At 42.9% G+C, this 22,396-nt stretch overlaps 2 protein-coding genes and 1 non-coding gene across 7 annotated transcripts in view; 2 read left to right on the top strand and 1 right to left on the bottom strand.

Moving 5' to 3' along the window:
• Nucleotides 1–451: 451 nt before the first annotated feature.
• LOC103295788 (ferritin light chain-like) lies at nt 452–19,679 on the bottom strand. 4 transcript variants are annotated; one of them, XR_008556405.1, is made up of 3 exons: nt 19,571–19,679; nt 16,060–16,312; nt 12,388–13,830 (listed from the first exon to the last, which is right to left on the bottom strand). XR_008556405.1 is itself a non-coding variant. In XM_054718037.1 (2 exons), the coding sequence occupies exon 2, from the start codon at nt 1,110–1,112 to the stop codon at nt 591–593; it is 522 nt and encodes a 173-aa protein (XP_054574012.1). In that variant the 5' UTR covers nt 1,113–1,200; nt 19,571–19,679; the 3' UTR covers nt 452–590. The 4 variants fall into 4 exon arrangements, 2 of the variants coding, with proteins under 2 accessions (XP_054574012.1, XP_054574013.1); XM_054718037.1 differs by lacking the exons at nt 12,388–13,830; nt 16,060–16,312 and adding an exon at nt 452–1,200; XM_054718038.1 differs by lacking the exons at nt 12,388–13,830; nt 19,571–19,679 and adding an exon at nt 452–1,200 and having other exon boundaries at nt 16,060–16,069.
• On the top strand, nt 1,421–1,556 carry LOC114235384 (small nucleolar RNA SNORA71). The gene has a single exon (XR_003621590.1). It is a non-coding gene; the product is annotated as a small nucleolar RNA SNORA71 (small nucleolar RNA).
• A 321-nt stretch (nt 19,680–20,000) lies between the features above and the next one.
• HMGXB3 (HMG-box containing 3) overlaps nt 20,001–22,396 on the top strand; it is a 44,619-nt gene continuing 42,223 nt past the window's right edge. Inside the window, exon 1 of one of the 2 annotated variants that reach the window (XM_008152203.3) lies at nt 20,001–20,308. The gene's annotated coding sequence lies outside the window, so the exon portion shown is untranslated. The remainder of the gene's footprint in view (nt 20,309–22,396) is intronic. The other variant, XM_028161546.2, reaches the window with a different exon arrangement.

Genomic DNA, 22,396 nt, shown 5'->3' on the forward strand with positions numbered 1-22,396 from the left:
TCACCATCTCCCCATACCTGCAGTGAAGCCTCTTCCCAGATGTCCTCCCCTTTCTACATCTCTCAACTCTTTGGAAGAAGTAGAAGTGTGGATATAGGGGTAAGGAAAGTTCTCAGTCTTCCTTTTACAGTACTTTTCCTCTCAATCTCTACCTTAAGAGAAATTACAAGTGACTTCTCCTAAGGTTTCTTCAGTTGGCTAAATTGTCTCCTTTATGTAGTCTATCTCTGCCATCTGGTGGCCAGAATATGCTACCACAATCTATTTCAAAGAACTGGCCTCAGCATGAACAGTTCAGTTCTTCAATAGGTCTACAACATTGGAATTACATTATCTGAGCCTATTTGTCCTTTTGTATTATGGTTTTCCTGAAATACTAATAAGTGAAACAGTGTTTGAGATATAATAGGCAGTCAATAACTTAGTTTCTTTCCTTTTTTTTTTTCTGCAAAAAAACTTTATTAACATTTGGCTCAAAACATAGGAGAGTTAAAAAGATGCCTAATGGTTTCAGGGAGAGGCTCAAACAAGAAGCCAGACACTAGGGGGATGCAGAGGGGTCCTCAAAGGCCTCTAGGCTCTAAAGGCTCCTAGTCATCCTTGAGGGTGAGCCTTTTGAAGAGATGCTCAACCTGCTCAGCCTTGGGGCTGACCAGCTTGCAGAGGTTAGTCAGGTGGTCACCCATATTCCGGATGATTTTCACCTCATCCAAGAAGTGGTTCTTCAGGAAGTCACAGAGATGAGGGTCTTTGCTGGTAGAACCCAGGGTATGCAGATCCAAAAGGGCCTGGTTCAGGTTTTTCTCCAAGGCCATGGCAGCTTCCATGGCATCCTGAGTTTTACCCCACTCATCTTGAGAAGGCTTCTGCACCTTATGGAAGAAGGCCTTGCTGCTGCACTGGTTTTGCATCTTTAAGAGACAGTCAGCACCCTTGTGCTTCTCAGCCAACTCATGGAAGAAGTGGCCCACGCCCTCCAGAGCCATATCTTGGTGGCTGAAATAGAAGCTCAGAGAGAGGTAGGTGTAGAAGGCTTGCAGATGCAGGTTGACTAGGCAATTGAAAGCAGCCTCCACCCTGGTGGAATAATTCTGATGAATTTGGGAGCTCATGGCTGCTTGGCAATAATAAGTTAAGCTCAAAAAACTGTTGGCTGGTCTCAGGGACTGAGGATGGCTGAGATGGTTCCGAAGGTGGTAACTGAAAAAGAGGTTGGAGGGTGGTCAGAGGCTGGAAGAAGAAGTGTCCCTGTGTCTGTTCTTCCCAAACACTGTTAAGGCAAGAAACAGAGCCAGGGGACGCTGAGGTCACTGCCAATTTCCTTCTTTTTAATTAAAGAGCCCTTCTTAGGAATAGGGCAAAGAAAACTCCTAGTGTTTTCTATTTTCTGTTATCAGATTGGGTGGTTCTGGAACACAACACCAACATCTGTTAGTGTTAGAAAGGGATGGTATGTACCCTGATCATTGATAGTGCAGGGAGAGGATTGTTGAAAGGAGTTTTCCCCATGTTTGAAGGATCCAGCTGTGCCTTCCAAACCCTGGAACTTTCAAACAGTAGAAAAGAGAAAGGAAGAAAGGGAGGGAGGGAGGGTGGGAGGGAGGGAAGAAAGAAAAGAAAAGGATGGTAAGGCAGGTCCCAGTCTCTAGATGGTACTGGTAAAGTTCTAGACAAGGATGGATAGTAATGACAATAGTATTTATAGAACAAGTACACCTTTTTATTCTCATGACAACACAGTTGAGGTAAGTGCCTAATCCCAGAATATTGGCTTATGGAGTAGATTGATCAATGGGGGAAAAACAGTCCTTAAGAAATAAAGGGGAGGAAGGTGGCGGCCAGCAGTGAGAGAGAGTGTGAGTGACTGAGTGAGGGAGCAAAAGGGGAGTGTGTGGATGTGTGGTGTGTGTGTGTGTGTGTGTGTGTGTGTGTGTGTGTGAGAGAGAGAGAGAGAGAGAGAGAGAGAGAGAGAGAGAGACAGTTAGATCCTGCAGGACTTTTGAGGGCTGGCAGACTAGACTCTCCTAGATGGAGAGCCCCTGCTACCGCTGAAATCACTCCCGGGGCAGCCAGCTCTGACAGAAACCACACCATCTTAAAGGGGAGAGCTCCTGTGACTAGGAGTCCAGCCTCACCTCAACCCAGACCAGCCTCAGATGCTATCCCTGACCCTACAGGCACTCTAGCCAAAGATCTGCCTCATGTGCAGAACCACAGACACCAGGACTTCAACCTCCCCGGACATGGGTTTCTGTGGGTCCTGAAGTGCGCCTCCCTCCTGTCTGCCCACTGTGTTATTCCCAGGCATTATGCAATCCACCGGTGAGTTTTGAACTGTGCCCCCCACCTGCCAAGCCCACGGCATCAGCCCCGACCCTGCACATCCCACCAGGGAGCCTTGGACTGATGATAGCAAAAATGGGAGATAAAGAAACAACCCCGCCAAAACTGGTTTGGCTCAGTGGATGGAGCGTTGGCCTGTGGACTGAAAGGTCCCAGGTTTGATTCCGGTCAAGGGAATGTACCTTGGTTGCGGGCACATCCCCAGTAGGGGGTGTGCAGGAGGCAGCTGATCGATGATTCTCTCTCATCGATATTTCTAACTCTCTATCCCTCTCTCTTCCTCTCTGTAAAAATAAATAAAATATATTTAAAAAAAGAAGAAGAAACAACCCCAAAAGGAAAGAAAAGGAGGAATCACCAGAAAAGGAACTATATGAAACAGGAGCATGCAATATGTCAGAAAAAGAATTCAGAGTAAGGGTCATACAGTTCATAAACTGGATAGATGAGAAAATCAACAACTTATGTAAGAAGAGGAAATCAAGAGTGATATAGCTACAATAAAAAAACATGATGGAAGGTTTCAACAGTAGACTAGAGGAAGGGGAGAACCAAATTAGTGAGTTAGAAGATAAGGCAGAGAAACACGCCCAATCTGAACAGCAATTGGAGAAAAAAATTAGAAAGCAGGAGAGTCGAAGGGACTTTGGGGACAACATGAAATGAAGTAATATGTGTAATAGGGGTGCCAAGACGACAAGAAGAGGAGCAAGGATTAGAAAACCTATTTGAAGAAATAATGACAGAAAACTTTTCTGATTTGGGGAAGAAAAAAGTCACACAAACACAGAGAGTCCCAAACAAGGTGAACCCAAAGAGACCCACACCAAGACATGTCATAATTACAATGGCAAACGTTAATGACAAAGAAAGAATCTTAAGGGCTGCAAGAGAGAGACAGAAAGTTATCTACAAAGGAACTCCCATTAGACTATCAAATGATTTTTCAACAGAAACACATCAGGTCAGAAGGAAATGGAATGAAGCATACAAAGTGTTGCAAAGCAAGGGACTGAATCCAAGAATACTCTATCCAGCAAAGCTATCATTCAAAATTGAAGGGGAAATCAGGAGCTTCACAGACAAAAAAAAAAAAAAAGCGAAGGAAATTTATAACTACTGAGCCAACAATGCAAGAAATGCTAAAGGGACTGTTGTAAAAAGAAGAAATAGAAAGGCAAGAAGGAACACAGGCACAAAGAATAAAAGTGGCTACAAATAAGTACTTATCAATAATAACCTTAAATGTAAATGGAATAAGTGCTCCAATCAAAAGATATGGAGTGGCTGAATGGATAAGAAAGTATGACCCATACATATGCTGCCTACAAGAGACCCACCTCAGAACAAGGGACTCACACAGACTGAAAGTGAAGGGATGGAAAAATACCTTTCAGCCCTAACCAGTTTGGCTCAATGGATAGAGCCTTGGCCTGCAGACTCAAGGGTCCCAGGTTTGATTCTGGTCAAGAACATGTACCTTGGTTGCGGGCACATCCCCAGTAGGGGTGTGCAGGAGGCAGCTGATTGATGTTTCTCTTTCATCCATGTTTCTAACTCTCTATCCCTCTCCCTTCCTTTCTATAAAAAAAATCAATAAAATAATTTTTTTTAAATAAAAATATCTTTCAGGCAAATGGAAATGATAAAAAAGCTGGGGTAGCAATACTTATATCTGACAAAACAGACCTCAAAGTGAAGGCCATAACAAGAGATAAGGAGGGCCACTTCATAATATTAAAGGGATCGATACAACAAGAGGATATAATTCTGGTAAACATATATGCTCCCAATGCAGGAGCACCCAAATACATAAAAAACAAATAAACAAAAAAATTCTGGAAGATATCAAAGGAGAGATTGGTAGCAATACAATCTAGTAGGGGACTTTATTTTTTTTTAAATATATATTATTGATTTTTTACAGAGAGGAAGGGAGAGAGATAGAGAGTTAGAAACATCGATGAGAGAGAAACATCCATCAGCTGCCTCCTGCACACCCCCTACTCGGGATGTGCCTGCAACCAAGGTACATGCCCTTGACCAGAATTGAACCTGGGACCCTTCAGTCTGCAGGCTGACACTCTATCCACTGAGCCAAACCAGCTAGGGCATAGTAAGGGACTTTAATACCCCATTGACATTACTGGGTAAATCCTCTAGACAAAAAATCAGCAAAGAAACAGTAGTCCTAAATGACTCAGTATATCAGATGGACTTAATTGACATCTTCAGAACATTTCACCCCCATGCTACAGAATATACTTCTCAAGTGCACATGGGACATTTTCAAAGATAGACCACATATTGGGACACAGGCAAAGTCTTTACAAATTCAAGAAGATTGAAATCATATCAAGCATCTTCTAAGATCACAATGACATTATATTATAAATCAACTACAATAAAAACAATAAAAATATTCAAATATTGGAGGCTAAATAGCATGCTATTAAACAATGATTGGGTTACCATAGAGATCAAAGAAAAAATTAGAAACATGCTGGAAACAAATGACAATGAAAACACAACAATCCAAAATCTATGGGACACAGTGAAAGCAGTCCTGAGAGGGAAGTGCATAGCACTACAAGCCTACTTCAAAAAAACAAGAAAAACTTGTAATAAATTATCTAACTCTATAACTTAAAGAATTAGAAAGAGAGCAGCAAGAAAAGCCCAGAGTGAGCAGAAGGAAGGAAATAATAAAGATCAGAGCAGAAATAAATGACATAGAGACCAAATAAACAATACAAAAGATCAATAAAACTAAGAGCTGGTTCTTTGAAAGGATCAACAAAATTTATGAACCCCTAGCCAGGCTCATCAAGAAGCAAAAAGACAGGACCCAAATAAACAAAATCAGAAATGAAAGAGGCGAAATAACAACAGACACCACAGAAATACAAAGGATTGTGAAAAAATATATATATATACACACACACTATGAACAACTCTATTCCAACAAACTGGTCAACCTAGAAGATACGGACATATTTCTAGAAAAATACGACCTTCCAAAACTCAATCAGGAAGAACTAAAAAAAAATCTGAATAGGCCGATAACTACAGAGGAAATTGAAGCAGTCATCAAAAAACTTCCAGCAAACAAAAGCCCTGGGCCAGACAACTTCACAGGGAGTTTTACTGAACATTCAAAGAAGAACTAAAACCTATCCTCCTCAGACTATTCCAAAAAATTCAAGAGGAAGGAACACTTCCAAGCTCGTTCTATGAAGCCAACATTACCCTAATCCCAAAGCCATATATAAAGACATTACAAAGAAAAAGAATTAAAGGCCAATGTTTCTGATGAATATAGATGCTAAAACCTCAACAAAATTCTAGTAAATTGGATCCAGCATTACATTAGAAAAATCATACACCCATGACCAAGTGGGATTTATTCCGGGGATGCAAGGATGGTACAATATCCGCAATTCAATAAACATGATACAGAAGTGCTAGCCATAGCAATTAAACACGAAGAAGAAATAAAAGGTATCCAAATTGGAAAAGAAGAAATAAAATTGTCCTTATTTGCAGATGACATGATATTGTACATAGAAAACCCTAAAGATTCCATAAAAAAACTATTAGACTTAATAAATGAATTCGGCAATGTAGCAGGGTACAAAATTAATACCCAGAAATCAATGGATTTTTTTATACACCAGTAATGAACTTACAGAAAGAGAGATTTAAAAAACAATCCCAGCCCTGACTGGTTTGGCTCAGTGGATAGAGTGTCGGCCTGAGGTCTCAAGGGTCCCAGGTTCAATTCCAGTCAAAGGCATGTACGTTGGTTGCAGGCACATCCCCAGTAGGGAGTGTGCAGGAGGCAGCTGATTGACGTTTCTCTCTCATCGATCTTTCTAACTCTCTATCCTTCTCCCTTCCTTTCTGTAAAAAAAAATCAATAAAATATATTTTAAAAATAAATAAATAAATAAAATAAAAAACAATCCCATTTACCATTGCAAGAACAAAAAAATTAAGATACCTAGGAATAAACTTAATTAAGGAGGTAAAAGACCTGTATTTGGAAAACTACAGGACATTGGGGGGGGGGGGGAACAGGTAGAGGAAGACATAAACAAATGGAAGAATATGCCATATTCATGGATTGGTAGAATGAACATCATTAAAATGTCCAGACTACCCAAAGCAATCTATAGATTCAATGCAATCCCCATTAAAATACCAACAGCATATTTCATAGACCTAGAACAAGCTCTCCAAAAATTCATATGGAATAAAAAAAGAACTTGAATAGCCACAGAAATCCTGAGAAAGAACAAAGTAGGAGGGATCTCAATACCAGATATCAAGCTACACTGAGTGGCCAGATTATTATGATCTCTGAATGCATAATAATCTGGCCATTCAGTGTATATCCTATATAATAAAAGGCTAATATGCGAATTGTCCCCTCGACCAAGAGTTCGACCAGCAGGCAGGCCGGCCAACTGCCCATGTCCTCTCCCGCTAGCCAGGCTGGCTGGACCCCACCCATGCATGAATTCATGCATCAGGCCTCTAATACACACACACACACACACACACACACACACACACACACACACACACTGAGTGGCCAGATTATTATGTGTTCAGAGATCATTATAATCTGGCCACTCAGTGTATATTATAAAGCCACTATCCTCAAAACTGCCTGGTACTGGCATAGGAACAGACATATAGACCAATGGAACAGAACAGAGAACCCAGAAATTGACCCAAGCCAATATGCTCAATTAATATTAGGAGGCAAGAGTATATAATAGATTCAAAACAGTCTCTTCAATAAATGGTGTTGGGAAAATTGAATAGATACATGCAAAAAAGTGAAACTTGACCACCAACTTACACCATACACAAAAATAAACTCAAAATGGATAAAGGACTTAAATGTAAGGTGGGAAACTATAAAAATCTTAGAGGAAACCACAGACAGCAAAATATCAGACATATGTCATAACAATATCTTTACTGATACAGCTCCTAGGGTAATAGAAATTAAAGAGAAAATAAACAAATGGTACTACATCAAAATAAAAAGCTTCTGCACAGCAAAAGAAACCATCAACAAAACAACAAGAAAACCCACTGCATGGGAGCACATATATGCCAATGTTATCTTCGATAAGGGCCTAATCTCCAAAATTTACAGGGAACTCATACAACTTAACAAGAGGAAGATAAACAATCTAATCAAAAAATGGGCAAAGGACACTTTTTGAAAGAGGACATACAGAAGGCCAAGAGACATCTGAAAAATTGCTCAAAGTCACTAATCGTCTGAGAGATGCAAATCAAAATGACAGTGAGGTACCATCTCACACCTGTCAGAATGGTAATCATCAACAAACAACAAGTGCCGGCAAAGACATGGAGAAAAAGGAAGCCTCATGCAATGCTGGTGGGAATGCAGACTGGTGCAGCCACTGCGGAAAACAGTATGGAGTTTCCTCAAGAAATAAGAAACACCTATCAGAAAGGATATATGTACTGTGTTCATAGCAGCACAATTTACAATAGCTAAGATTTGGAAACAGCCTAAGTGCCCATCAGCAGATGAGTGGATTAGAAAACTGTGGTACATCTACACAATGGAATACTACACTGCAATAAAAAAGAACTCTTACCGTTTGCAACAGCATGGATGGACCTGGAGAGCATTATGCTAAGCGAAATAAGCCAGTCAGAGAACGATAAATACCACATGATCTCACTTATTTGTAGAATATAATGAACAACATAAAATGATGAACAATAATAGAGAAAGAGAAGCATCGAACTGACTGTCAAACCTCAGAGGGAAGGCAGGGGTGAGGGGTGGGTGGGGTGTAAGAGATCAACCAAAGAACTTGAATGCATACATGTAAGCATTATCAATGGACACAGACACGGGGGGGGGGGGGTGAGGGCATGTTCTGGGGGGTGGGAGTGGCTGGGGAGAGGTCAATGGGGAAAAATAATATTGGTATGTACAGGCGAGGGGGGTATTTGAAATATCAGGGGGACCACTCTGGAAAGTATAAGATTGTCTAACCACTATGTTGTAAACCCGAAACTAATACAGAATAATATTGAATGTGAAAAAGATAAAATAAAAACATCCCCATTTAAAAAAAAAATAAAAAAGATAGCAAAAAAAAAAAAATCAATTAAACCAAAAACTACTTTTTTGAGAATTAAAAAAAAAAGTCCTCAAGTAGGGTTGGTGAGACCAGAGGGGCAGGGAGAAGCCAGAGAGAGCATGACAAAGACAGCAGATTAAAAAGGATTAATAACCTCTCAGTTTAAAAAACAATGCATCAAACAAAACCCTAATGCCCAATAAAATCAAAGGTTTACCAGTGGTTGGCAAACTGCGGCTCGAGAGCCACATGAGGCTCGAGAGCCTCGGTTTGCCGCTCTGTTGACTAATGAGTTTGCCAACCACTGGATAGGGGCTTAATCACAAGGAACAACAGCTGTAATTATTGGAATCAAGAGTCTAGGTCAGTGGTCGGCAAACTCATTAGTCAACAGAGCGGCAAATGGTGCCTCGCGAGCTGCATGTGGCTTGCGAGCCGCAGTTTGCCGACCACTGGTTTAGCCAATGTAAACCAGATTGCAAAAGCTCTCTTTTGGATATCATTTCCATTTACTGGGCTCTAATTCATATGATAGGTGAAATGAGTTAAGAATGTGAGTTATTTTTTAAAGCAAATTTAAGCACATATTTACTGAATACTACTAATACAAGGCACTTAGACAAAGCCTTTAATACTAAAGTCTTGTGTGTATAAATGGAGACTCCTGCAATGATGTTCAGTGGAAGGAAACCGTTTAACTTATATATTAGAACTAGAGGCCCGGTGCACGAATTCATGCACTGGTGGGGTCCAGCTGGCCCGCCCAATGGGGGCCATCAGGTGGGTCACCCAGGGCGAGGGGCTGCAGATGGTTTGCCAGCTGGCCCTGCCCTTGATCCGGGTCTGGGTACCCGCTCGGGGGCGGGCCTGGCCAGGGCGAGGAGCTACAGGCAGTTTGCCGGTTGGCCCCTCCCCTGCTCGGGATGGGGGGCCCACTCGGGGGTGGGGCTGGCAGGGGCAAGGGGTCATGGGCGTTCTAGTCGTTCCACTGTTCAGTCAATTTGCATATTACCCTTTTATTATATAGGATTCTTCATTATCAAAGAACATGCTATAACCTGGATTGGAATAATATATTAGGCAATGATATTCATGGAAACTTTTTGCAAATTCTCCTAAATAGAGGAAACTCTACCTTATCTCCAAATTATTTTCTAGTAGAATCAATGCTTCATACAAATTAAAAAGGTGGCTTTGCATATTACATGTATGTATCAATGTATACACAAGTATTTATTGAAGTACCTGTGATGTGCCCAGCACAGTACTAGACACCATTAAGGTCACAAAAGACGGACTGATCCCTGCTCTCATGGAGCTTACAGTCTAGTTAAAGAGCCACAGAACAATGATAAAACATTTAAGTGCTTAACTGAGTGGTAGAGACAAAAAGTGCTGAGGAGTTGAGAGAAAGAAGAGTAAAGTAAGTACTAGAATCTCAAGAAAGCTGGAAGAAAGAGGACTCACATTCTTTAAGAATGTGTGGCCTAACTTGGTAGAGAGGAGGACCAGGCAGCCTGGCAAAGGCAAACTCACAGACATGGGTATGGAGTGAAAGAAGCCAATGGTCTATTGTGGCAGCACGCACACTGAACTGTACGGAGTAACCAAGTTGGAAATGCAGATTGTGGTCAACTCTAGAGGGTGCTAAAATTCAGCTGAATAATCTAGTCTTTTATTTTTTTCCCATTGATCACAAATTTATTCATAGAATTTTAAAAATAGGTTTTTATTGATATTTGAGAGGAAGGGCGAGGGATAGAGAGATAGGAACATGCCCCCTACTGGGGATCAAGCCATAACCCGGGTATGTGCCCTGACCAGGAATTGAACCAGTGACCTCTTGGTTCATGGGTGTATATTCAATCACTGTGCCACACTGGCTGTGCTATTAATATAATCTTAAGCATTTAATCTAATACAGCAGATTGCCTTATTTTTATTTATTTAAATTTATTGGGGTGACATTGGTTTACAAAACCATACAGGTTTCAAGTGTACAACTCAACAAAACATCATCTGCACACTACATTGTATGTCAATTGTCCCAAGCAGTCTCTCTCTGTTCCCCCCCCCCCCCTTTGCCCACCTCCGCCTACCCCCAGCCCTCTTTCCCTCTGGTTATCATCAAACTGTTGTCTGTGTCTATGTGTAAGCATTTGAGAACCACCACAGACAAGTGGGCACGGGAAATGGCATGATTCAAATAGATCTAATATTATGTGCAAAACAGATGTCAGGAGAAGGTTGAGGAAAGATATTAGAAATTGAGTCAGTCATCCTGACAAAGTAATGAAAGCAATTAAGGTTCTGACAATGAGATAGAAGCACAGGACTTAGCCATAAGACATTGTTTTCTTCTCCTAAGTGTTAAAACTTTTAAATATGTATAGTACCTTTAATTCAAATTATACTAGTTTAAAAGGAAAAACAGCCAAAATAAGCTTCCAAAAACATCTGCTGTGTTTTGTGATTGTTGTTTTGTTCAGGTGGAAGCTGTGCTTTCTATGATTAATCTGCTATACACATTTCAATTAAGTACATCAAGAAAAGTGAATTGCTATGGGTTTCTGAAATAACCACAAAATTAACTTGAAGGGGAAAAAATTACATTACAATACTATTATGTGTACCTTCTGAAAAATGGTATTATGTGTACCTTCTGAAAAATGAAACTGACATTTATCTGACTTAAGAACTAGAGGCTGGTGCACGAATTCGTGCACCAGTGGGGTCCCTCAGGCTGGCCTGCAGGATCGGACTGAAACCAGCTCTCCGACATCCCCTAGGGGTCCCAGATTGTGAGAGGACACAGGCCAGGCCGAGGGACCCCACTGGTGCACAATCAGGGCTGGGGAGGGATGCGGGTGGTTGGCCAGCCAGGGAGGGAGTGTGGGAGGGCTCCAGAGCGTGTCCAGCCCATCTTGCTCAGTCCTGATCTGCCAGACCCCAGCAACAAGCTAACCTACTGGTCAGTGCATGTCATAGCGAGCCATTGAGCGGTCTTAGCATATCATTAGCATATTACACTTTGATTGGTTGAACAGATGACCAGACAACCAGACACTTAACTTATTAGGATTTTATTATATAAATGGATACTACTAGTAGGGTTATAAAGGATATTGAACATGCCTCTCTGTATGAGAAAAATTTTATTTTATTTTATTTTATTTTTTTTTTTATTTTTTTTAATATTTTATTGATATTTTACAGAGAGGAAGAGAGAGGGATAGAGAGTTAGAAACATCGATGAGAGAGAAACATCGATCAGCTGCCTCTTGCACACCCCCCACTGGGGATGTGCCCGCAACCAAGGTACATGCCCTTGACCGGAATCGAACCCGGGACCCTTGAGTCCGCAGGCCGACGCTCTATCCACTGAGCCAAACCGGTTTCGGCAAGAGAAAAATTTTAATATAAATCTGATTATAAATTTATATAGTTTAAAATCAAATTTGCTCTAGCGGACTTCTCTGAAGAACAAACACAAAGGAATAAAGGCTATTTACGAAGTAATTTTAATGAAGGCAAACATAATGTGGCCTCATCTTAATTACATGGTCCAGGCTGAATTACAGGTGTGGAGAGGAACACTGTGAATAATCCAAATGGGGATGGGGGACAATCCAAACACTCCCACACATCTATCTCACTCCAAATTTTCCTTTCACCTTGTCTGGAAATTGAAAGGAACACTGGGTTATGTTTTCTCCCATGATCCTGATTAACAATATTATCTGATATTATAACCTGCCTCCCAGATAATATGTCTCCTCTTAAATGCACCTAATTCCCCTGTACCCAGCTCCCTATTAATAGTAAGCCTGAAGCACCACAAGACATTTTATTTTTCTAATATATTTTTTATTGTTGATAGTATTACAAATATCTCCCATTTTTCCACCTTCTTTCCCCCTTCCTCCCAGCCCCTACCCACTCCTCAAGGTCTTCACTACCCTATTGCCAGTGTCCATGGACTATGCATATAAGTATATAAGTTCTTTGGTTTATCTCTCATCATCCCTCCAAACCCGTATCAAGGTATGTCAGTCTGTTCCATGCCTCCATGCTTCGGGTCTTATTTTGTTGGTCAATTCCTTTTGTTCATTAGATTCCACAAAATAGTGAGATCATGTGATATTTGTACCACAGACATTTTAATAGGCTAGATGGCTCCTGTTAATCCTTTGGGCACAGATGAACGTACCTTTTCTGAATACTTGGCTAACTGGCTGAGCAGTGAAGAGAATAGCAAAAAAGGTTCTGAAGGTACCAAATTAGCAGAAAGGAATTAACAGCTTTGTATTAGGAACAGATTATTCTTTTTTTTTTTTTTAACAGTGATGGAAGTATTCAGATGGCCAGCTGAAAAAAGAAATGCTAGAATCCAGCTACACCAGTGGTTCTCAAAGTATGGACTCTGAACCACATCAGCATCAGCTGGGAACTTGTTAGAAATGCAAATTCTTGGGTCCCACCTAGAACCCACTGAATCAGAAACTCTAGAAGGTAGAGCCCAGCAATGTGGGTTTCAGCAAGCCTTCTAAGTGATTCTGAAGTGAGCTAAAATTTGGAAACCACTGAGCTAGACTTACTGGGAAGAAATTGGCTCCAGGCCCATAGTATGCTTGATTTTCCTGTGGTTAATCTAGTAGTTTCCAAACTTTTCTGCACATTGGAATCACCCAGGAGGCTTCAAAAACTGCTAATGCTTATGACCTAGCATCAGAGATCATGATTTAATTGGACAGGGATATGGTCTGGGCTTTGGAAATTTAAAAAAAAATCCTCAAGTGATCCTAAGGTTCAGACAAATTTGGGAGCCACTGGATTAATCAAAAGAGAACACACATATTCATCAAGTTTTATTTCCAAATTCCATTCAAGGAAGTTTCCTGATTATTTCAGAGGACTAGAATGTTGTTACAATTTTATTGCTTAAAACGTAAGTTCAATATCCTATCTAAAGAAATCTAAAGATTTAAAGATTCTTATAAGCCACATCTTCCAAAGTAAGAGGCAAAATAATGCCTACATTATTTTGTTTGAAGGAAATCTATAATTTTGGAGTTGACAAGACTGTGCTACTCTTCTCATTAAATATTCATCTATGCCATTTAGCTGTCCAAAATAGGCATCAGGAATGCCTACACAAGTGGAAAGGAACCATCTAGGTTTCTGTACAGTTGAGATGGCCTCTGTGATAGTGATTTTTGGCTGCTGTGGTAAAAAGATGCCTCCCCCTCATCTTCATTTCCAACTTCACCAGTATTTTTGCCAGCCTCTATGCCCTGGATATCCTCTGTGTCCATCAGCTCCTGAAAGATGACGAGGTCATCATCTATAGTGACAAAATCATGGAAATTTACTTCGTTTGAAACACAGGTGGAAATAGCCACTGAGGGCTACAACTTTTCAATGGCAATATCTGGTTCACTGACTGCTGCTTCTCTGTCAGAACCTGTTAAATCTATGGGGACAATGCCTGCTCTCTGCCAGCATTTCACCACTGTGAACTGCCTGACTGACCACCATGCTGCAGCAATCATGACAATGGCCTGCTTGATGTCCACTTTTCCTTGATCCTCACTGCTGTTGAGTTTGAGAATGTTTTAGAAGGTGGCTCCTGTACATCACTTTCATGGTTTGAATTATGCCAAGATTCAGTGGCTGCAGCACAGCAGTACAGTTTGAGGGCAGATACCCCACCTGAATCCTTTCCAAGCATGGAAGCATGCTGTGAGTGGAGTTGTCAAAACAGCAGGAGGATTTGGTATTCCGCCCACTTCATCCTGGCATCCACTTGCATCAGCCACTCATAAAACAGATTCTGTGTCATCTGTACCCACTGGCTGGCTTTTCTTTTTAAAATATATTTTTTATTGATTTCAGAGAGGAAGGTAGAGGGAGAGAGAGATAGAAACATCAATGATGAGAGAGAATCTTTGATTGGCTGCCTCCTACACGGCTCCCATCGGGGGTAGAGCCTGCAACCTGGGCATGTGCCCTGACCCGGAATCAAACCATGACCTCTTGGTTCCTAGGTCAACACTCAATCACTGAGTCACTCCAACCAGTCTGGCTGTTCTTAAGGCAGTATGGGTTGGCTGATCTACCAACAATCTTTTCTTTCTGTCCCCCATTACAACAAAGGAGTGCTGTCAATCACTATTTTTGCTTTCTTGTCCCCTCTATAATTGTCCCCTTTAGCAACCAGCATGTGCTATGGAAGCAACTGGAAAAACACTTATGTCCTGTTAACATTAAAGATATCATCTGGGCTATAGTCAGCAATCCTATCTACCGTATTTTCCGGCGTATAAGACGACTTTTTAACCCAGGAAAATCTTCTCAAAAGTCTGGGGTCTTATAGCCAGAAAATACGGTACTCACTTTCAGCTCCAGCACTGGGACAGCGGCTTGCGGGGGATACAGGTACCGTATTTTCTGGCTATAAGACCCCCAACTTTTGAGAAGATTTTCCTGGGTTGAAAAGTCATCTTATATGCTGGAAAATACGGTAATAAAGAGGGTATATGCTAATTGACCATCACTCCGTCACAAAGTTGGTTGCATCCACAGCTGAGGCCAAGTTCCCATAAGGAGCCTTAACGAGCAATCCAAATCTCAGCAACCTGAGGCTATGCCCTTCCCCGCCCCTGTGGGGCTTGACAGGGGACCTCAGGCTGTATCCCCCCACCCAGCAGGGCTTGACAGAGGACCTCAGGCCATGCTTCCCACCCAGAGGGTCTTGACAGGGGACCTCAAGGCATGCTCCCCCCCCCCACCCTGGTCTGGGCTGGGGGACCTCAGGCCACACACCCCATCCTGGCACCACGCCAGGGGACCTGAGGCTATGCCCCCTGCCTGGCAGGGCTTGACAAGGGTGGGACTGGCTGGGTCTGGATCTAGCCCAATTGGGGGGAGGGGCGCAGCTGGGTCTGGGTCTTATGCGATTTTGAGGTGTATGTGGGTGGGTGGGGACTTGACTCTGGGTCCCGAAGGTGCACCCCAGACTCTGACAGAAGGAAGGTTTTCATATACATTTTACTAATTTTCTTTCATCTCTGACACTTCTATTATAAAGGGCAAGTAGCAATATTAAATTATTTTCTCTAATTAATCCCCTTTTAATGTGCACAAATTTTGTGCACCGGGCCACTAGTCAGTTTTATAATTTCCCTTGCATGCCACTCATTAACCTTATCTTTTCCTAGACCAGTGGTTGGCAAACTCATTAATCAACAGAGCAGCAAACCATGGCTTGAGAGCTGCAGTTTGCCAACCACTGTCCTAGACCATTCATTAATCTGTCACTATTCTCTCTATAGACTATTTTCAAAGCAATTTCTGGAGATCCCTAAATCTGTTCAGCCAGCCCACACTTTCTTGAAAATTGTCATAGCTAAGCACGTTGGCCAAATTTAGTGCTTTTTTCCAAATGACAGAACCAGTCACGAGGATGTTTTTGGCACCAATTTCTTGAACCCAAGCAAAACAGCCTTATCGATGTCGTCATTGAGAGTGTTCCTCACCCTTTTCCACTGGGGTTCCACAAATGCCTCCTCACCTTTTCTTCAAATTTGGCACGATCCCTTAAGAATGTAGACAAAGTAGAAGGAGTGATACCAAATTATTTTTGCCACATCATCTTTCCTCTTGCCTGAGTCTGTAGCTTTTACAACTTCATTTTCTCTTCCAGGGAGAACTGCTGACATTTCTTGTTCCCCTTGTTTGCCACATTTGCAGAATGAGGGTTGGGCCACAACTACCAGGCTGTATCCTTTCCTTCTCGTGTTTTGTTCTGCCACAAGTGTGGAAAACTGAGAAGGCAAAATGGAGTACCGATCAGGAACTAAAGATAATGAATTGACCCTAACAGATGGGTTCAAATTTTTTTTAAAATCCTATTAGGACCCCTGGCCAGTGTGGTTCAGTTAGTTGGGCATCATCCTATGCAGCAAAAGTTTGCCAGTTTGGGCATCATCCTATGCAGCAAAAGTTTGCCAGTTTGATTCCCAATCAGGGAACTGCTCAGGTTATGGGCTCAATCCCTGGTAGAGGGCATACAGGAGGCAGCCCATCGATTTTTCTCTCCCCTCCCCTCTCCCTCTCTTTCTCTAAAAATCAATTAAAAAATCCTTTTAAAAAAATTCTATTAGGAAATGATAATATAAGGCCAAAGTCAAGGGAAGATAGGATTCATGCTACTGACTTTTTTTTTTCTTTTTTTTTTTAATATATTTTATTATTGATTTTTTACAGAGAGGAAGAGAGAGGGATAGAGAGTTAGAAACATCAATGAGAGAGAGAGACATCGATCAGCTGCCTCCTGCACAACCCCCACTGGGGATGTGCCCGCAACCAAGGTACATGCCCTTGACCGGAATCGAACCTGGGACCTTTCAGTCCGCAGGCCGATGCTCTATCCACTGAGCCAAACCGGTTTCGGCATGCTACTGACTTTTTTAGAGGTTACTTTAGAACATTTGAACAAGAAGAGATCTTACAAATAATCTAGTTTATTTATACTTCCTGAGCCTCCATAAAAATAATAACAATGTCTGCTCCATCTACTATGAGAATAGACTGAAATAATAGATGGTAAAAGTTATTTGCAAATAGCAATGCACTGTATAAATTCAAGGGATTATATGACTTGTTTTATAAATACAGAAATTGAGGCCCAGGGAAGGCGTCTATCTAGGTTAATATAGCTCAGATTTTTTGGCTCAGATTATTTCTGCCACTCCATAGTTCTGCCTGAAATTCCACAAAAATGAGATCTTCAAAGCTCTACCACCATTTGGCTGGGAAGGATGTTCACTGTGGGAAGATGTTTATGGTAGCCATGTATTCATTTAATGAATATTTTCAAGTGCCAAGTGGTAAGGATTCTGTGATGAACAACATAGTGAAGGTCTTTGCCCTTATGAAATATAATGTGGTGGTGGGGGAGAAAAACAAGTAAGTAGATAAATTAGAGCAGGGGTCCTCAAACTTTTTAAACAGGGGGCCAGTTCACTGTCCCTCAGACCGCTGGAGGGCCGGACTATAGTTTAAAAAAAAACTATGAACAAATTCCTATGCACACTGCACATATCTTATTTTGAAGTAAAAAAACAAAATTCAAAAACACCCGCATGTGGCCTGTGGGCCGTAGTTTGAGGACGCCTGAATTAGAGTGTGTTATGTTCTACAAAGGAAATAAACACGATCCAGCTGTAGCAGTTTTGGTAATTGCCTGCTTAGACCTTTTATCATGAGAATCCTCAAAGGACAAGAAAAGCTGTTGTGACATTATGCTGACTGCCTCTTCTGAGAAATGGCTTCTACCACCACTTCCACACATCTGTCTATCTATTCATGGCATCCTCACTGTGTTCGATGCCAGTGATACAGAAAGGGAGTATAGTGCCCACCTTTGAGGAGCTTACCAAGGAAAAAGAGAAGACAAAACCGGAGTGTATGGAATACTATAAGAAAGGTTACAAAATACTATGACTAGAACATAGAAGTAGGGATGATCAACTAGGTAAGGATATTTCCTTCATGAGATAGAAGGAAATATATGTAAAGGCAATGAAGTACTATAGAAAAAAAAAAAAAGTCTTTGAACACAAAAACCACAGAAACGCCTAAGAAGGAATTTAGGCTGATAATGGGAAAACAATAGGCCTTTACAGGTTAATTTTAAAAAATGATATGATCAGAGTTGCACTTTACAAAGAGTCCTTTGGTTGCAAAGTGGAGAACCTAATGGGTAAAGTCCAGTTTCCTAAGAGGTGGCCCTAAGTCTAAAGGCTAGTCTAGCAGGCCACATAGAGTTTGGATATGTTCATTTGAGTCCACGGGATCTTAAGCAAGAAGAAAGATGACTGCTGTGTGAAATATAGAACTGAAGGTGTCATAGAAAAAGCAGGGAGACTAGTTAGAAGGCTGCTGCAGGAGTTCAGATGGGAGATAATGCTGGCTTGGATTAGAGTAATTGTGGGGATAGTAGGAAGTAGTCATTTCAGGGCTATGTTTTTGCAGATCTTGCTGATGGACTGAATGTGAATTGCATGAGCCAAAGATAACTCCCAGATTTCTGGCTTGAGCATTGAGTAATCCAGTGGATGGTGGTGCCATTTACTGAAACGAGAACCAATTTTTGAGGATCTACTTCATAAACATAATTTGTTACTTTACATGCTTAGTGCAGCTTACAAGAGGCAGGATTGGAATTCAAACCCAGGTAAGGCTCACCAGTGTTCTTAATACTATAGAGTGTTATATAGCTTGTTCTGGGAATTGACATGGAAAGAGAATGAAGCAAGAGCCAAACCAAAGTGTTGTAGGTCCAAAGCTAAGAAACCTGATTTATAGTCTAAGTGAACCCAAAGACTCTAGAGGGTTTTAAGCAGGGAGTGCCTAATCAGATTACAGTGCAAAAAGATCAGTCTGGCTATTGTGTGAATAGACTGTAGAGGGACAAAGAGGGAGGTGGGAAGAAATTCCATCAGTCCAGGCAGGATTAGATGGTGACTAGGAGAAGGTTGGGTGACAGTGGTAGCTACACAAGAGTAGGCATTTTGGAAACACATTTGCAAGATAGCGATGGTCCTGGGTGGGTGGAAGTGGAAGAAGGCATAGAGGGGATAAATGATGTTGGAAAAGAATAAAATAAATATATAAAAAAGATAGTGAGGGTCGTGCGGGGACTTGTACGAATATGGGACAATCACAATCTGTGACATGGGCGGGAAAGGACAATACAATCCACATCTGATTCCAGAGCCTTCCATAGGGTCATTCAGTTCAGTTTGAAGCACTCCAGGAAATTCACAACCATAACTGTGTGGGGAGCGGTGAGAGGGACGGGTTGAGGGCAGAACGCCGCAGTGAGGAGGACGGCTTGGTGCAACACTAAGGAGAACCCTATCCTGAACGAGCGGGGACTGAATGAGGAGGGCAAGGGGCAGGCCTTGGCCGCGGTGCTGACAGTTGTGGTGCCTTGGCTACCCAGAGCCCGACGCAGCTTTAAGGGGGGAAGCGGGGCCTCGAATCCTTCACCCTCGGCACAGCCCCGCCCCAGTTACCTGAAAGCCCTATGTCAATGACTGGGGGCCGGGCAGCGAGGACCTCCCTCTGCGAGCGACCGCAGCTCCCTCCCCCTTCCAGAACTTCCGGCCGGAAGCAGTTCGTCCGCGTTAGCGGTCCCCTCTACATCTACTAGCAGTTCCTATGGGCCCGCCCCTCAGCTGGGGCTGGACTGCTGCGCTTGCGCAAGGGGTGCACGCAGGCACTCCGGCAGCCGCTTCCGGTGCGCCGCGAGGGCCGCCGGGACGGGTCTCCCAGGCGATTCGAGGTTACTGTTGCTGCTACTGCTGCTGCTGCTGCTGCTGCTACAGCTGCTGCCGCCCCCAGCGCCGACCCGGTGCCGCGGCGACGCCCGCGTTTCTGCTGTCTTCCTCGGGCTCCCCGGGGCCTGACCCCCGGGCCCTCTGCAGGCGTCGCTGAAGACCCTGCGGAGCGACCTGTGCTCCCACACCCGCCCTCCAAGACCTCCTATCGCGACTCAGAGGAGGAGGAGCAGCGAAAGGGGCTGTCGCGACTCCGCGCCGTGTGTCGCCGGGCGGGGCCGCGGGTCCTGGGCTCCTCCAGCCCCCGGGATGCGCGCGCGAGCCCTCGCCTCCACTTCCTTGTTGCCACTGTCACGACTGGAGCCGCCTCTCGCCGACAGCGGGGAGCGCGAGGGCGCGGGCCAGCCCGCTCGTCGAGCCCCCGGGCCGGGTGCCTCCGGGAATGTGAGCCGCGCGGTGTCCACGCTCCTCGGGGTAAGTCCCGCCCTTGAGCGCCGCGCTGCTCCGCGCCGCGACGGGCTAGGCGACCTCGAGCTGGGTGGGGTGGCTCCCGAGCCCTGTTGCCTTCTGCAAAGTAGGAGCTGGGAACCGTAGTCTCCTCCCGCATTCGCATTCGGTACCTTTGAGATATGAGGGACCCAGAGGGAAAGAAACTCTTCCAGAGTCAAACCATAGTCCATAGCTGAGCCGTCAGCGCTGTCTCATGAGGTTGGGAGGAGAATATGATGGGGCAGTGGAAGTCTCTCGCAGATTTCAAGTACTGCCCGTAACTCTGCTTTGCAGGTGAGAAAACTAAGACTTAGAGTAAGTAGATTGCCCAAGGTCATAGAGCTCTGCGGGCGCTGTTAAAATGTGTACCTTAAATTAGAATCCTGTTTTTCTGCCCTTCAGAGCCCTGGTTTTAACCTTTATATTGTCCTGCCTTTTTTTGGGGGGGGGGGGGGCGGGGGAAGGGGGCATTGCTGTACTGAGGCCTAGGATCTGAAGACAATCGTAGACCCAGGCTCTGGGTGCTAAAACCCTATGTGCTCTCTTGCAATTATTGCTTTTCTCTGCAAGACTCTGAAGGGCTGAGAAATCAGTTATTAAGGGCAAAAAAGTACAGTACTCACATGGCCTTGATTTGAACTCTAGCTTCCCTTACTCATTGAAGGCACTGGCCTCTTACCCAGCCAAATTGTGGGTTATGTTCTCTTCCAGGGTTGCACTATGACAGTATGTAGGGGTGTGTGTGTGTGTGTGTGTGTGTTACAATGAGAAGGGAAATAATTTAGAGATGACACAGAACTAGAAATAACTTTAATAGAAATAGAATAATGAGTTCTTATCCTAGAGTATATCTTTAAAATTATAGGTGAAATATTTTTTTTGTCTGTATTTTCTATGAAAGGGGTTTTTAGCTTTCACAGCATTCTCAAAGGGATTCTTGCCTCCCAAAAAGTTAGGAGCCACTGATTCCAGTCTCTTTGTCTCACTTGAGGAACAAACTGAAATTTACAGTTTGTCGGAGATGACATGGTGAGAGCGTTAGACTTGGATCCAGGTCTCCTGACTCAACATGCTGTGCTGTCTTTCTCATTATACCCCATATGGTACCTTACCATTTGTGTAGTGAGGTCTAAATGAGATGTGAGTGGGCTTTGTAATACACAGATCAGCCCTGGGTTTACTACCACAACTCGTTCCCAGAATCCTAAATTCTCTCCAAAAATTGACAGATTTTCAGGAGCAACATGTTATTTCATTCTCATAAAATTCACTTGGTTTTTGGGAACCTTTCTGCCTCCAAGATTGAGTCTCGTGAGTGAAACTCCAACTTAGAAAGTAGCCACAACTAACTCATTCAGCTGTTGTATGCCTTTCTTTTACTAACTAGGAAGAGCTGTTAGTAGATTTTCTGTTTCTTAGACCAGTGGCAGAGAGCTAATGTTGGTCTGTCAGATTACTGTTTGCACCTGTGCTACTCAGTGCCATAGCTACTAGCCATATGTAGCTATTTAAGTTAATTACAATTAAACAAGATTAATTCCTTAGTCACACCAGCCATATTTCGGATGGTCATTAGCCATAAGTGGCTATCATATTGGAGAGCACAAATAATAGGACATTTCTGTCATCACAGAACGTTTATTGACCTGTGCTGGTTTAGAGGGTTACCAGTGGAGTTGGGGAGCAGTGTATTATAATGAAAAAAGGCCTAGATAATTGAGTTTTTGAATTGGGGGGGAAAAAAATCTGTAATGCAAGTCCTATTTGCTGTGGTGGCCTTGGGCAGGTCGTTAGCACCTCAGCCAAAGATGATTCATCTTTCATAATGAACCCTTTCTTTTGTATAGCAATCGACTATTCTCAGATAGGATTGTTGCTATAGGATTGTTGCTATGATGTCCTTGAGCCTTGCCAGTAAAAATCTGTAGTAAGGTGGGTGAGGCATGAGAAAACTGAACCTGCAGCTAAAGGACCTGCCCGGAGTCACACAAGTTGGCAGAGTGTAAAGAAATCTCTCATATATAGGCACTTACTACATGTTTGAATGAATGAGTGAATTAAGCAGTTTGCTTA

This window comes from Eptesicus fuscus, chromosome 6 (genome assembly GCF_027574615.1).
Source record: "Eptesicus fuscus isolate TK198812 chromosome 6, DD_ASM_mEF_20220401, whole genome shotgun sequence".
NCBI lineage: Eukaryota > Metazoa > Chordata > Mammalia > Chiroptera > Vespertilionidae > Eptesicus > Eptesicus fuscus.